General features: G+C 43.7%; 1 protein-coding gene across 1 annotated transcript in view; it reads left to right on the plus strand.

Moving 5' to 3' along the window:
- Positions 1–9,171, plus strand: part of srrm4 (serine/arginine repetitive matrix 4) — a 97,970-nt gene extending 88,799 nt beyond the window's left edge. Inside the window, exons 12-13 of the mRNA XM_061730553.1 lie at positions 69–224; positions 2,726–9,171. Of these exons, the coding sequence (XP_061586537.1) occupies positions 69–224; positions 2,726–3,044 (475 nt within the window). The 3' untranslated portion in view covers positions 3,045–9,171. The remainder of the gene's footprint in view (positions 1–68; positions 225–2,725) is intronic.
- Positions 9,172–14,015: the final 4,844 nt, after the last annotated feature.

Below are 14,015 nucleotides of genomic sequence, written 5' to 3' on the forward strand. Positions count from 1 at the left end.
CCTGATTAGTGATGTCATAAGAACCAACATGTTAATTAAACGTTGGCGGTTTTACGATGATTCCCTAGGCCGCGAGAGAAGAAGAGGCCGGCTGGCTCCAGAAAGGCAGATGCGAAGAACTCACACAAGGCCAGCAGAAAGAGAGGAAGACGTAAATCCTACTCCCCAATGAAGAAGAGGAGGAAGGACTCGCCGAGCCATCTGGAAGCACGCCGCATCACAAGGTGCAGCTCGTTTCTTTGGTCACATACGCCACTTTAACAATGGTGGTCGGTGGGCCCCAGTGTGCGGTCTCGCGGGCCGTGCATCTGGAGAACCATCTGCTGCTTGCTGACAGTAACTGAGACGAAGAACAGATATAAACGCTGCTAGAGGCAGTTTACTGATTTACTATTGGCCGTTGCTCTCAGCCCAGAAGTGAGAGGCATATTAACTGGTTTTCACAGTGTTTTGAGTGATGATAACAGAATACACGCTTTAGATTCTTTAGCTTTAGTAAAACAACATTCAAAGAGAGCTGGGTGACGTTCAGGACAGATCATGACATCATCCTCACAAGCAGGACGGGCTCGATACTTGAGCTGGGTATCGATTAGAATTTCCAACATCAATTTGATTCAATTCACAAGGCCCCGATTGCGATTATATTTGCAATTATATTCGATTCGATTTTCGATTCGGGTAAGGATATTTCAGAGACAGTATCAATTTTAGTTGAATATGGAAGATATTCTCAGAGAACTAATGATGTAAATTGTAGAAACTAACTCTAACTTGGTACTTTATCAAAAATATGAATGTTTACATCAACAATTGAGCCCAAAGCAGTTATGGTTAGAGTTAGGGTTGGGGTTGTCCAGTTAGGGTTAGGGTTGGGGATGTCCAGTTAGGGTTAGGGTTGGGGATGTCCAGTTAGGGTTAGGGTTGGGGATGTCCAGTTAGGGTTAGGGTTATCCAGTTAGGGTTAGGGTTGGGGTTGTCCAGTTAGAGTTAGGGTTGTCCAGTTAGGGTTAGGGTTGTCCAGTTAGGGTTAGGGTTGGGGTTGTCCAGTTAGAGTTAGGGTTGGGGTTGTCCAGTTAGGGTTAGGGTTGTCCAGTTAGGGTTAGGGTTGGGGTTGTCCAGTTAGAGTTAGGGTTGGGGTTGTCCAGTTAGGGTTAGGGTTGTCCAGTTAGGGTTAGGGTTGGGGTTGTCCAGTTAGAGTTAGGGTTGTCCAGTTAGGGTTAGGGTTGGGGTTGTCCAGTTAGGGTTAGGGTTGGGGTTGTCCAGTTAGAGTTAGGGTTGGGGTTGTCCAGTTAGGGTTAGGGTTGTCCAGTTAGGGTTAGGGTTGGGGTTGTCCAGTTAGGGTTAGGGTTGGGGATGTCCAGTTAGGGTTAGGGTTGTCCAGTTAGGGTTAAGGTTGGGGTTGTCCAGTTAGAGTTAGGGTTGGGGTTGTCCAGTTAGGGTTAGGGTTGGGGTTGTCCAGTTAGAGTTAGGGTTGGGGTTGTCCAGTTAGGGTTAGGGTTGTCCATTTAGGGTTAGGGTTGTCCAGTTCGGTGCTGGCTGTTGGGCTGGTGTTTTTTGCATCCAAAATGCATCCAAACATCTGCTTTCAGCTTTCTTGGTGGTGCCTTCAGTGCTCTCACCATGATGTCGAACAACGTTATTTACCTAGTCACGAGATCTTGTGAGATCACTGGTCACGCGAGGCTACCTGGCTTTAAACTGCAGGCTGCATTACACACGGTAGAAAAGACATTAAAGGGGACCTATTATGGCATTTAATGTATATTTTTAACAGGCCTTGTCTTAAAAACAATCAAAAGCTTGTTTTTTTCTACATAAATGAGAAATTCCGCCTCTGGGCCATGTCTTTATTTTTACCGCTTCTAACCTCCTTCTCTATGAGGAATTCTGAGGGGAGGCTATGACAATGAGGCTCTGCGCTGATTGGCTGTCTGAATGACGTGTAGCAGGGGAGGCACAAAGCCTCGCTCTGGGTTAGAAGAGCAGCCGGCTGCGTACACTATTAAACCGTGTCCCATTCGATGCGAGCGGTTCTGCGTTAAATCGATGCGTACCCTACGCCGTAGGCCAGGGGTGTCCAAAGTCAGTCCTCGAGGGCAGGTGTCCTGCATGTTTTAGATGTCTCCTTGCTTCAACACACCTGATTCAAATTAACGGTCGTCACCAGCTTGCCATCAAGGTCTGGACAACTCTGTTGGTGACACAGCTACTTTTATCACGGTGTGCTGAAGCAGGGAAACATCTAAAACCTGCAGGACACCGGCCCTCGAGGACCGACTTTGGACACCCCTGCGTTGGTGTAACGCGGAACCATAAATCAGCCTTTAGTTACCTGAAGGGGGGAACGGGTCACCTCGTCTTCACACTAATTCACACAGGAAGATTTAATTGAATTCTAAACAGGTACACCACAGTTATTTACTCCGATTCCTCATCATTTCATTTCTTATGTTACAAGACAAAAGAATCATGTTAACTGTAAAGAAATCACAACACTGAATGTTCACAAATGGCAACTTTATTGTTAAAAAAAATAAAATAACATAAGTTGTATATAAATAACATTTATGCAGCCTTGTGCATGTCTTCTGAAGGTGTCGTTGAACAGCTTCAGGTGCATTGCTTGGAAGATCTGAAACCAGACAGAAAAAAATGTATTACTAATAGAGCTCCGGTGTTACCTAATCTTTTTTTCTGCTGCTTTTCTCTTGGATCTCCACAGCGCCAGGAAGCGACCCATTCCTTACTTACGACCCAGCCCCGATTCCAGCAGTCGTTCCACCAGCGTGTCCTCCTGGAGCAGCCTCTTCACACGCAGCCGCAGTCGCAGCCCGATCTACAGCTTTAGCCGGAGCAGGACCCGGACCCGGAGCCGGAGCCAGAGCCGCAGCCGGACCCGGAGCCGCAGCCGGACCCGGAGCCACACCTATTCCTCCTACAGGAGTTACAGTCGTAGCTCATCGTGGAACTCGATATTTGGGACCCGTGGTCACAACCGGAGCCCTGGTTCATTGAAAAAACGCAAAAAACACCGGCATTAGTGTCTCTTAAAGGGTCTCGAGGGACCGGCAGAGTCGGCACAGGCTATTGGAGCGTTCAGATGTTTGCGTCTTCATCCGACATGTTGACGTTTGAGCAGAAATGTCCCAACAGGGGTCCACCCAGTCTTTTTTTGCCCACACAGACCCCAGCAAAAGAGACATTTGTTTTTTTGGTTTGTTTTTTTCTGGTATTGCTTCCTTTTTGCTTCACCACTCCCAACAGTCTGCTCATCTCTTCTTGGGGAGTCTGCACATACAAGGAAACCATTCTGTATTTATTCAACTGACATTCCCATATGTGTTAAATTATCCTTGTAAATGTTTTGAAAACTCTTTTACAATCACAATTTGATGATTTATTGAGGTGTATACATGTGGCTGAATAATAAGTCGAGGAAGGATTAGAGAAAACATAATTTGCTTTCTCGTTTTACCTGAAAAAGGCCAGAATCACCCAGATGTTAAAGCAAAGGCCGAGGCACTGAGGCATCGTTTGATCCTGGTGTTTACGGACAGCTTTACCGTGATGGTTATCAGACATATGGAGGAGGTTTACTACTCTAATCTCAGCACTTCACAAGCTGGAGAACAAAGGACGTTCCCTTTGAGAAGGTGCCCCGGTGCCGAGTAAACTGACTGTCAGCTCAAATGCCAAATGAATTTATCGTCTGATCAAGTGGAAACAATTGAAATGTCAGTCCAAGTTTCACAACACTGAGCGATGTGAGCAATACTTTCCGGGTGTACGAGCTGGTGTTTCTGTTAACAGCTCATAAGGTAAAAATATGAGTTTCTGTTTTGGGGAAACAAGATTCGTTGAGATGGGTTTTTCACTTTTTATCTGTAAATTATCCTTGAAATGTTTGTTGTTACGCACTGTATGAATAAGTAATTATTTTTTTTGTTGATGGTTGTTTTGTTTTTTATTTTTTAATATGACCCTAAAATCAGGCCAGAATGAAAAAAATGTGTTTTTATTTTGCTGGAAAATGCTGAAAATGGCTAAAAGGAAACTGGTCATTTCTGGCCACAACACCAGGGGTGACAGTAGGTCCAGACCACAATGCATTGTTTTAAAGAGTCTGTTGGTTTTATTTTGGCTCAGTTCCAGTAATGCCTCATTTCCATTTGCGCTCATCCAGAAGTCCGTTTATCCTCACAAGACCTGCTGTTGTATCTGACGCACTGCAAAACTCCTCATTTGGGTGTTTTTTGTTATTTTTGTTTAACTTCAACTGTGGTGGATTTTGTAGAGAATGTAAACCCCGTGCTTGTTAGCACAATGTAGATAATTAGCAGGCATTTGGATTAAAGAAAACATATTACAGTTGTCGGGAAACTGTGTCAGCTACGAGTGTAGGCTCTTGTAAAAGTAGTTTATCTCTCATTGCAGCAATGAGTTGGCGGGAGAAGCGCCAGCTCGTGTGCGCTTCTCATTAGCAACAGATTAGCATCTGCAAACAACTGTACTTCCATGTGCTGATAACAACGGGCCAGCGGACGGAGAGGAGGCATTGCTAAGAAAAAGAGAGCTTTCCCCCTCCAAAAGCCCTCAAAACCAGTCACTTAAAACACATTAACGCTAACGTTATATCTGCTGCTAAGCTGGTGCAGATGCTACTACCCATGAAGTTGGTTTCCAGCTGGAGATTCGACCGCTATTTATTCACAATGAATCTCAAAAATGACCCCAAAATAATAATACATAATTCAAGAATCTCTAAGATCCAAAAGCGTTTCATATTAATAATAATAATAATGACTTGGATTTATATAGCGCCCTTCAAGGCACCCAGAGCGCTTCACAGAGATCATTATTCATTCATACACATTCTCACTGGTGGTAAGCTACGTTTTGTAGCCACAGCTGCCCTGGGGCAGACTGATGGAAGCGTGGCTGCCATATCGCGCCAAACGGCCCCTCCGACCACCAAACATTCATACACATTCATATTTGCCTCTTTTAGTACTATACCTAATTGGGCTAAAGTTAATAGTCACTGGTTCATGTGGTTTGGAAGCCACTAAAATAACACTTTTTTAAATCTAAAATATTAATATAAAATCAAAGAAGTCCTTGGATGCTATAAAAAGAGGCGAGTCCTGTTCGTACTAAAAATGAATCTTGTGCTTGGAGGAACTGGGTCGAGTGGTTTGGAAGATTTTGAATAAAAACAAAATAAAAACCAAAGATATCACCCTCTACTCGCTCTGTAGCTCAAGTGGTGAGCATGCTCTGCAATGTTGTACGTGTACCAGGTGTACCAGGTGTACCTCCGAACGCGGCAGCGACTGTTTAGTCCACAGTTACGCTGCAGGGGAGTCGACGTAGGGGAACGATGAAGCCAATTCATCAGACTTTCAGACACTACCAGTGTTATTTCTGTCAGTATTTCTGCCGCAGTTATGAAACCTAACGCATCGCTGCAGGCTGATATATTGACCATCACCTGTGCACTATGAGTCATGATGCATCAAGGATACACTGAGGGCACTATATAGGATAGGCTATAACCTTTCTCACTACAGTGCTGGTGATTCTTGAGACAGCCATAGATCCAGGAAAAAAAAGAAGCATGTCAAATATTCAACTGGAAACTCACTTCCTGCTGGTCCTGCTTCTCCAAAACGCTAATTCAAAGCCAGCCACGATAGCACTTTGAACAACGAAGCACATCTGCTAATTTTATACAATCGACAGCACAATATCTCATCATTAACTGCTTCTAAATTGTTCTAAATTACCTCTGAATCGTCCGTGCCGTGACCTTTATATTACAGGAAGTTCAAATGAGCGCTGGTTTCTGTCACTGCAGCCGACCTGACTGATACGCTGTTCTGTGCAGCCGTCACAGAGATCCTCTCCCATTCACAGCCACTTAGCACGGAGGGTACAGAACCGATTGCAACGGATCGAGGGGGGGGCATTGTGATGAGGACTTATACAGGATTGTCAAAGGGTCACTATTCAAAACAAGTGAGCTGGCTGCAGAATCTCTAATCTCTCACCAGCCTTCCTACTCTATTCTTCTGATTGTTTATATGCCTATCCAGCAGTGTCCAGAGCCAGTTTTCTCTGTGTCCATTTGGCAGCTCATTAATGTTGAATCCAGAGGTTTGGCACCCAAATCTCCTGAGTGAGCTCGGATTTTTATTCTCTCATTTGCGTGAAACGGAGGCATACGGCTGCAGGAGGAGACTAAATCTACTCCCCCTCAAGACTGAAACTGAACTCATAGATTCATATCTTTCCATCGTGGAGCACCACCAAAATTCTGACTCACTGAACCAAACCGAATTGAACGAGAACTTTATTATTCCTCAAATATGTATTAATGTTGCAGCATAAATTATTGGAGAAAATCTGCTATGCACAAAAAGATAAAACATCAACAGATAAAGGAGCATATGGTCGTTTTAAAGAATTATATGACATTTATAAATATAGTATGGTATAATTATACAATAAAACACCTATCATGTGTCTCTAATTATAAATGCTAATTATTTTCCTTGTTCCTCTCAGAAGTAGTCAGTCTCTCTATGCAACACTGTAAGTTCACATTTTTTATGAAATTGTAAATACGTTTGTGGTTAAATATTCTTTGACGTCAGCTTCTCTGTGACACGTGAGCAGAAGCTGTGGAGAAGAGCAAACCCCAAACTCTCAGAAAAGATCCCTTCAATGTGGCCTTTCGTTTACCTTCCTTAATAAAGTGCAAACACTGAACCCTTCTGGGAAATGCACCTATTTACCTTCTCATCTATAATTGCCAGTCAGCTGCTCGGGGGGTGTTTGGTCAGTTTCCCAGGAGTGGGGTGGGGGATTATCTGTATCAAAATACCTTTGTTTGGACAGACAGAAAGTAATGAAATGTGGTTTTCACTGAGCGTTTGAAAATGTACCGCCCGGTTCTTTAATACTGATTATCTTTTTTCATATCTGTGGTAATCAGCACAGTGTCCCTCTGTAATCACTACGCTGGACCAGCAGTGGCCGCTGAGCCGGCTGGAGGCTGGACAGATGCATTCTCACCACATTTAACTATTTTCATTAATACAGAATGAAGTGATTTTCAAATCTCATACGTTCATATTCAATTTAGAATACAACATAGAAGACTATGACTGTGTCATAAACTCCACTACATCATTTTGCCAAATATTCAGAGTATCTGAAGAAATCTCTGTGCGCAGATAACAGGTCAAGAATCACTACTGGTTGTCCTGTAATGGAAATCAGTCTGTGGGTCCAGAAATGTCTCTACGAGTGCTGACTAAAGCGATAGTAGGCGAAGAAGAGGCTGAAGCAATGCTTGCATGACTCTCAAAGTGGAAAACTGGCCTACGCAGCGAAATCCCTGCGAAATCCCCGAAATCCCCTCTCTCAGACACTGAGAGAGTTAAAATTCAACAAGAATAGTTTGTTTACATGTGTGTACCCTTTTGAGCTTTATTTTAACAATTTTAAAACAGTGAATTATCTAACACCTTACCACATGTATGATGTTTGTACGACCAAGGGGCTCACAATTCGTCCAGGTAGCTAAGCGCCAGTTCCTTAACGGCTGAAGTACTACTGGTGTTTGCATGTGGATTATTTCCCCACAAATCCAGTTAAACTATATCTTTGCAACCAAATATTTCTCTAAAACTGTTAGCGTGTGGTCAGTTTAAAACAGCGGGCATTGGAAAACAAGTTACAACCAAAATATACTATAACGCTTAATGACATTTACTCTGAAAAGGTTAATAGTTTTAAAGTAATACTGATAACACTTACTCTGGCTCTGATTCGCTGTGTCCACCAGACTAAGAGGAGTCCTGAGCGAGCTTCATGTTTATTATCGGTCCTCGGTTCAAAAGCCAGCATCTCTGACTGGATGGAGGTGCAGAATGGCTCCAGAATATGAAGCCGATGCATCCGGAGAGGAAACATCAATGTTGAGAGGCACATAATGGTTTAAAAGCAAAAGACTAGTATCGTTAAACAACACAGTGCCAAACCACATACTACATCTAATACAAAAGCACAACTGTGTAGCGGAAACCTTAGCTAAGCCGGTCCAGAGCTTTCATGAAATACCATACATTTGCTGCAGACGTGAGAGGGAAAACATTCCTCTTAGATAAATTAATTCTAGCAACTGTTCCCAGATGTAAATGTAACGTTTTTCATATGTGCTGCAACCATCAAGGTCAAAAAACACTGTATTTTCTTCAGATGACAACATATCCTTGGTTTCAGTGTTTGGTATGTTGTCTTCTGTTCTGCTGTGAATAAAAGATGGGTTTCTGAGATTTGCTAATTATTTCAAATCCATTTTACAGCACCACAGTTTACTTTGGATGGTGATAACGTGCATGAATACTCAATACTTAAGAGAATTTATGAATGAGTGTACATGCAGAAAAAAGAGCATGTCTCCGGAGAGGAATATCCGGCTCTGAAACTCGTGCGTGAACACAACCCTGTAGAAGAAAAACAGACTTCAGAAGGGAGCTTAGTTTAACTCTGGAAACCAGAGGTTCTTTGCACGAAGCAAAACCCAACAACCCAAATGTATCTCAAGTACAAACTTTTTAAGCAGTGACTTTTAATGGTTCTGCTTTCGTGACCTTTACATGGGACTGGTTTGTTACGTCAAAACATCCCAGAATCATCTCAGAGAAAATAAGTGCATTTCCCCCCAAAATGTCAGACTCTTCTTTTAAAGTTAATTTGGAGGCTCCAACTCCAAACTGGCTTTTGCGTGTGATTAAGAGTCATATTTCTCCATGATTGCAGATCCATCATCCTGTCTGTGCTACAGCTCCGGGCCTGAAGGACCGCTCTCTATGCACTCAACACTCTCAGCTTATTTCCCTGAATGTCAACTAAATTGGACAAATGAGGGGAATATGTCGCTGGAAGAGGGAAGAACTTGGCACAAAAAGTCGTCTTTAAAGCAGGAACTGGTGGTGACTGGTGTCGTCCGGTGCTGCCTGTTTGCCAGAGGGAGATTTGTGTGGTCGTGTTGATGGACTGTACATGAGCACAACGGGCAATGAAGCCTCTCCCCGTCTGATGCAGCAGAGTTGACATCAGTTCATGTTTAAAAAAAAAGATTGTAATTAAGATATGTAATTACTGTGGTTTAAATATGCATCTGCATTGTATAAATTATACGAATGGTGCAATTATTTGACTGCTAAATGTCTTTGGAGCCCTGTTGGATGTTAATACGTTGTGGAAAAAATGCATCGACCAATGAAAGCTAAAAAAGAAAAAAAAAACAATTTAGAGGTGTCTGATCATGATTTTGGGTATCTTTAAAATCACTATACAAAATACAGTATTAGTTGATAAATTATACATCTTTTTTTATCCACTTTGCACTGTGAACAAACAGTTATGTGCCAAAGTTTTATTTACTTCTTTATTTTGTCTAAGATGCAATAAAATTATCAAATAGTGGGTCTTAGTATTAGGCAAATTCAGGCAAAATATAACTTTGATCACTGTACTATTATGTATTTAACAACATTTAAATCAACATTTTGGGTTGCCGACCCCTGCCCTAGAGCAACTATTATGGCACTTTTCCACTAGTACCTACTCAGCGCGCCTCTAGTCGCCCCGCCCCCGACTTGCGCTTCTCCACTACGGGTCGAGGCCAGTAGAGGCTGGCCGAGTAGATACTTTCTCTGTACCTATTCTGCCGAGGTTCTAATGGCGCTTAGAACAGATCTACCAGGCGCTCGATCACTTCTCAGCCGCTCGCGGCTCTCAGCTGATTTATCATCAGCGCCGACACAAACAAAAATTTTAAAAAAGCGTCACTGCTTGAAGCTTCTTTCACTCTCATTTTTTAACTTGATATCGAACACAAGCCACAGACCCAGCAGCACATCTATCATCTCCTCCAGGTTCTAAATCTTTAGTGTTGTCTTCTTCGTTTAGATCACACAATCAAATACGTCACAGCAGCTTCGCTCCAACCATGGGCGTCAGTTTGATTTCAGAAGTGCTGGGGACATTTACCATAAACCTGAGTAAGGTTTGAAAAGTGCTGGGTACGAGCTAGGCCCATTACTTCCGAATTGAGGTTTCATGATAAATAATAGGCATTGCATTAGATGATGCTTATTGACACAATATTGTCCCCATATTAAAAGCCATCTGCGCGGTATTCAGTGGCAGAGCGTGGGTTTCAGCACAGAGGGGGCGGAGCATTCTCAATGGGCCCTTATGATAATTATTTTACTATTCAACAACTTAAAGATAACGGACACCTCATCATACCCAGCAAACAACACAAATGCTCACGTTTACTGAGCCAAGCAAGCCTAGGTGCCTCAGAAAGCCACAAACCAGTTCACACACACACACACACACGCAGCCTGACAGCCGTCAATCTGAGAGCATCGCTGTCCTTGGTGCTGGTGTGACAGTGACTCACAGAGTCTGAGCCGAACCATCTTTAATATAACTTAAAACATAAAATCTATTCAGATAGAATATAGACACAATTGTCTATAAGGCCATTAATGAGATCTATAAATAGAAAATAGACACGGCGGTCTAAACACAACAAAACGCATAGCCTATTAAAAATGTATTAACTGCACACAATATGCATTCAAATAGAAAATAGACTCGGCGGTATATTACAGTTGACAACAACACAAGATACATTAAGGTGGTCAAGGCAATAACAACATTCTGATCATTATTTATGTGCTCACCGATCGCTGTCTCTGCGCTTGTTGCCGCTGCACCAATTCACAGACTCCATACTCCATACTATTCCAAGTAACGTGGAAAACAATGTAACGGTTCAGAACTATGTACATGCTGTGTGGTCTTCTTAAAGTTTTACCCTCCTCTCCTTCATGGCAGCGAACTTGCCAACAACTTTCTCCTTATCGATGTCAATGTCCCGCTCAACACTCAGCAAAGTGAGGTTCTACAGCCTGGCCTCATTCATGCACGAACGTAAACAGGTTTTTATGAGCTTCAGGCGGCTGAAACTTCTTTCTGCACTACAGCTAACACTAGCCTCCTCATCAGCCACCGGCGCCGTTGCAAAATATGAGGTGAGCGGCGGACAGGAAGCAACTAGCCTCTCCTTTCTCTCTTTTACCTTTCTTTTTAACGATCCAGACTGGTGCTTTTTCTTCTCCATTTTTCCTCTTTCAAAGTTCCGTCCAAAATGCCGCAGTCGCACATACAAGACGAGTTAGTTCCAATGTAAAAAAACGAAACAAGTTAAGTTCCAGCCAATCAGGTTGGCTCACAGCCCTGATGCGTTCAGGACAGTTGTAAAGTAAGAATTAACCTACACTGGCCGCACAATGCACATTTTATCGTTATTATAACCTACAAATTTTACAATTATATATGAACGTATCACACAAAACGGGGCCCTCTCATTGGTGGGGACAAATCTGCTCGTCAGACAAAGTGGTAGGGACGCGTCCCCACCGTCCCCGGCGGAAATGACGCGCCTGGCTCCAACCCTCCTACTTCTCACCTGGGTGTTGAAAAACAAACGAGGACGAGGTGAGTGGAGGCGAGACGAGGCGTGCCGAGTCGGGGCGCGCTGAGTAGGTACTAGTGGATAAGCGCCATTACATAAACAATGGCAAGTAAAAACTCCCGTTTAGGAGGGCAGAAACCTGGACCAGGACCTGGATAGTAAGGGGGGACCCTCCTGCCGGGGCCAGCTGGGCAGAGCAGGAAAAGGGAGATAGGAAAGTGAGAATGACAAACAGAGAGAGGAGATGCACATATATATTGTTAAAGGTAAAAAATACTAAATATATTAGTATTAAGCTGCTATTAGCTGGAGAACTAAGAGTACTAAGTATATATTACTAATACATGGTTAGTTGATGTACTACAGAGACGAGGGGGGGACTACAGGGCAGTATTGGCCCTTTTGCACTAGTCCTTACTCGGCCCGACTCGGCTCGTCACGCCTCTACCCGCCTCTACCCGCCTCTACCCGTTTTGTCCCCGTTTGTTTTTCCACAGCCAGGTGAGAAGTGGGCAGGTTGGGGTGAAGCTGCTGTGACGTACTCGATTGCGCAACCGCTTTTTTCATGTCGGCGCTGATCAGAAATCAGCTGGAGCCGCAAGCGGCTGAGAGTAAAACAGCCCGTCTACATCCCTTTTTTAATTCTCTCGTCTGCCACCAGGTTTATGAACATCTGCACCTCAGAGTTGGATCACCAAACAGACGTTTTGCGCTTTATAATAAAATTGCTGCGAGCCGCGGGTCGCTCTCGCGCTGACTCCCGCTTCCTGATTCAAACGTCTGACGGCCCCGCCCCCCGACCAATCAGTGGCGCGGAGGGTGGTGACGTCAGAAATAGTCCCGGCTCAGCCCGCTATAGAACCTCGCCAGAATGGTTACAGAAAAAGTATCGGCTTGGAGCGGCTCTACCCGTCTCAGCCCCGAGTGCAAAAGCGCAAGACGGGTCCGTGACGGGTAGAAGCGAGCTGAGGCGGGACTAGTGCGAAAGGGCCATATGCAGCTCCTGAAGCTCTCTGGCCTGCAAACGGGGGGGGGGGGGGGGGGCAGACTACAAGAACAATGATAGTTATGAGATACTTCTGATTCTGATAAAACTTTATTGCCAAGTCAGACATAGTCAGACAAGAAAACTTGACTCCGGTTAACACCGCCGGCACCATTTGTTTCTACGGATGCCATTTCTTGGAGGAAGGATGACACTGGGATGGAGGAGGGAAAAAGGGCATCTTCACACTGTGTATTAAATACACAGTGTCAAGGTGCAAAAAACACCTCAGCACAGAAAAGCAACATACAAACAGCAAAACAACATCACAAACTTGCATGGGTATGGGGGGTGGGCAAGGGGGGTAGTGTCAGCCTCCTTAACCCAAACTGGAAGTTGTTTCCATAGTAACGGTTCCTGATAGCCGAAGACCCGTCCTCCAGATCTACAGTTGGATCTTCTAGGAACTACGAGTAAACCTGCCCTCTGAGAACGGAGAGCTCTATTAGGAACATAAGGTACTATCAGGTCTTGCAAATATTGTAGAGCTAGGCAGTTTTGGACTTTATAAGCAGGTAATAGAATTTTGAATTGGATAGTAAATTTTAAAGGGAGCCAATGGAGTGAGGCTAACACGGGATGGACGTGGCCTCTCTTGCTGATTCCTGTCAGCACTTATCCTGCTGCATTTTGGATCAGCTGGAGGATTTTCTGAGAATTACTTGGACATGCTGCTAATAAAATATTACAGTAATCTAGTCTTGAAGATCCAAATGTGACTTAGTTTTTCAGCATCACTCTGGGAGAGGATGTTCCTAGTCTTTGTGATATTATGGAGATGGAAAAACGCTGTTTTAAAAACCGGATTAATATGCTGTTTAAACAAAATTAGTGGACATCCAGTCCTTGGTGTCCCTAAGACATGCCTGAAGTTTGCCTAGTGGTTCTGTTTCATCTGGCTTCATAGACAAATACAGCTGTGTATCATCAGAATAACAAATTAACATTAATGCCGTGGTTCTGGATTATACTTCCCAAGGGCTGCATGTATATACTGAATAAGATTGGCCCCAGCACTGAACCCTGCGGAACACCATAGCAGACCCTCCTCTGTTCTAAAGAAACCTTGTGTACAACCTGGAATCTGTCAGATCGATATGATTTAAACCAACCTAGAGCTGTCCCTTTAATACCAACAACATGCTCTAACCTGTGCAGTAAGATGCTGATCTACAGTGTCAAAAGCAGCACTGAGGTCCAGTAGAACCAGTATGGACACTAATCCCTTATCTGAGGTCCAGTAGAACCAGTATGGACACTAATCCCGTATCTGCGGCCATAAGAAGTTAATTCGAGACCCGAAACATTTCTATACAAATGTTTACATGACTGGCTTGTAATTACCTTTTCCTGAATTTTAGATACAAATGGAAGGTTGGAAATTGGTCTATAATTAGCTAAAAT

This window comes from Cololabis saira, chromosome 9, assembly GCF_033807715.1.
Source record: "Cololabis saira isolate AMF1-May2022 chromosome 9, fColSai1.1, whole genome shotgun sequence".
NCBI lineage: Eukaryota > Metazoa > Chordata > Actinopteri > Beloniformes > Belonidae > Cololabis > Cololabis saira.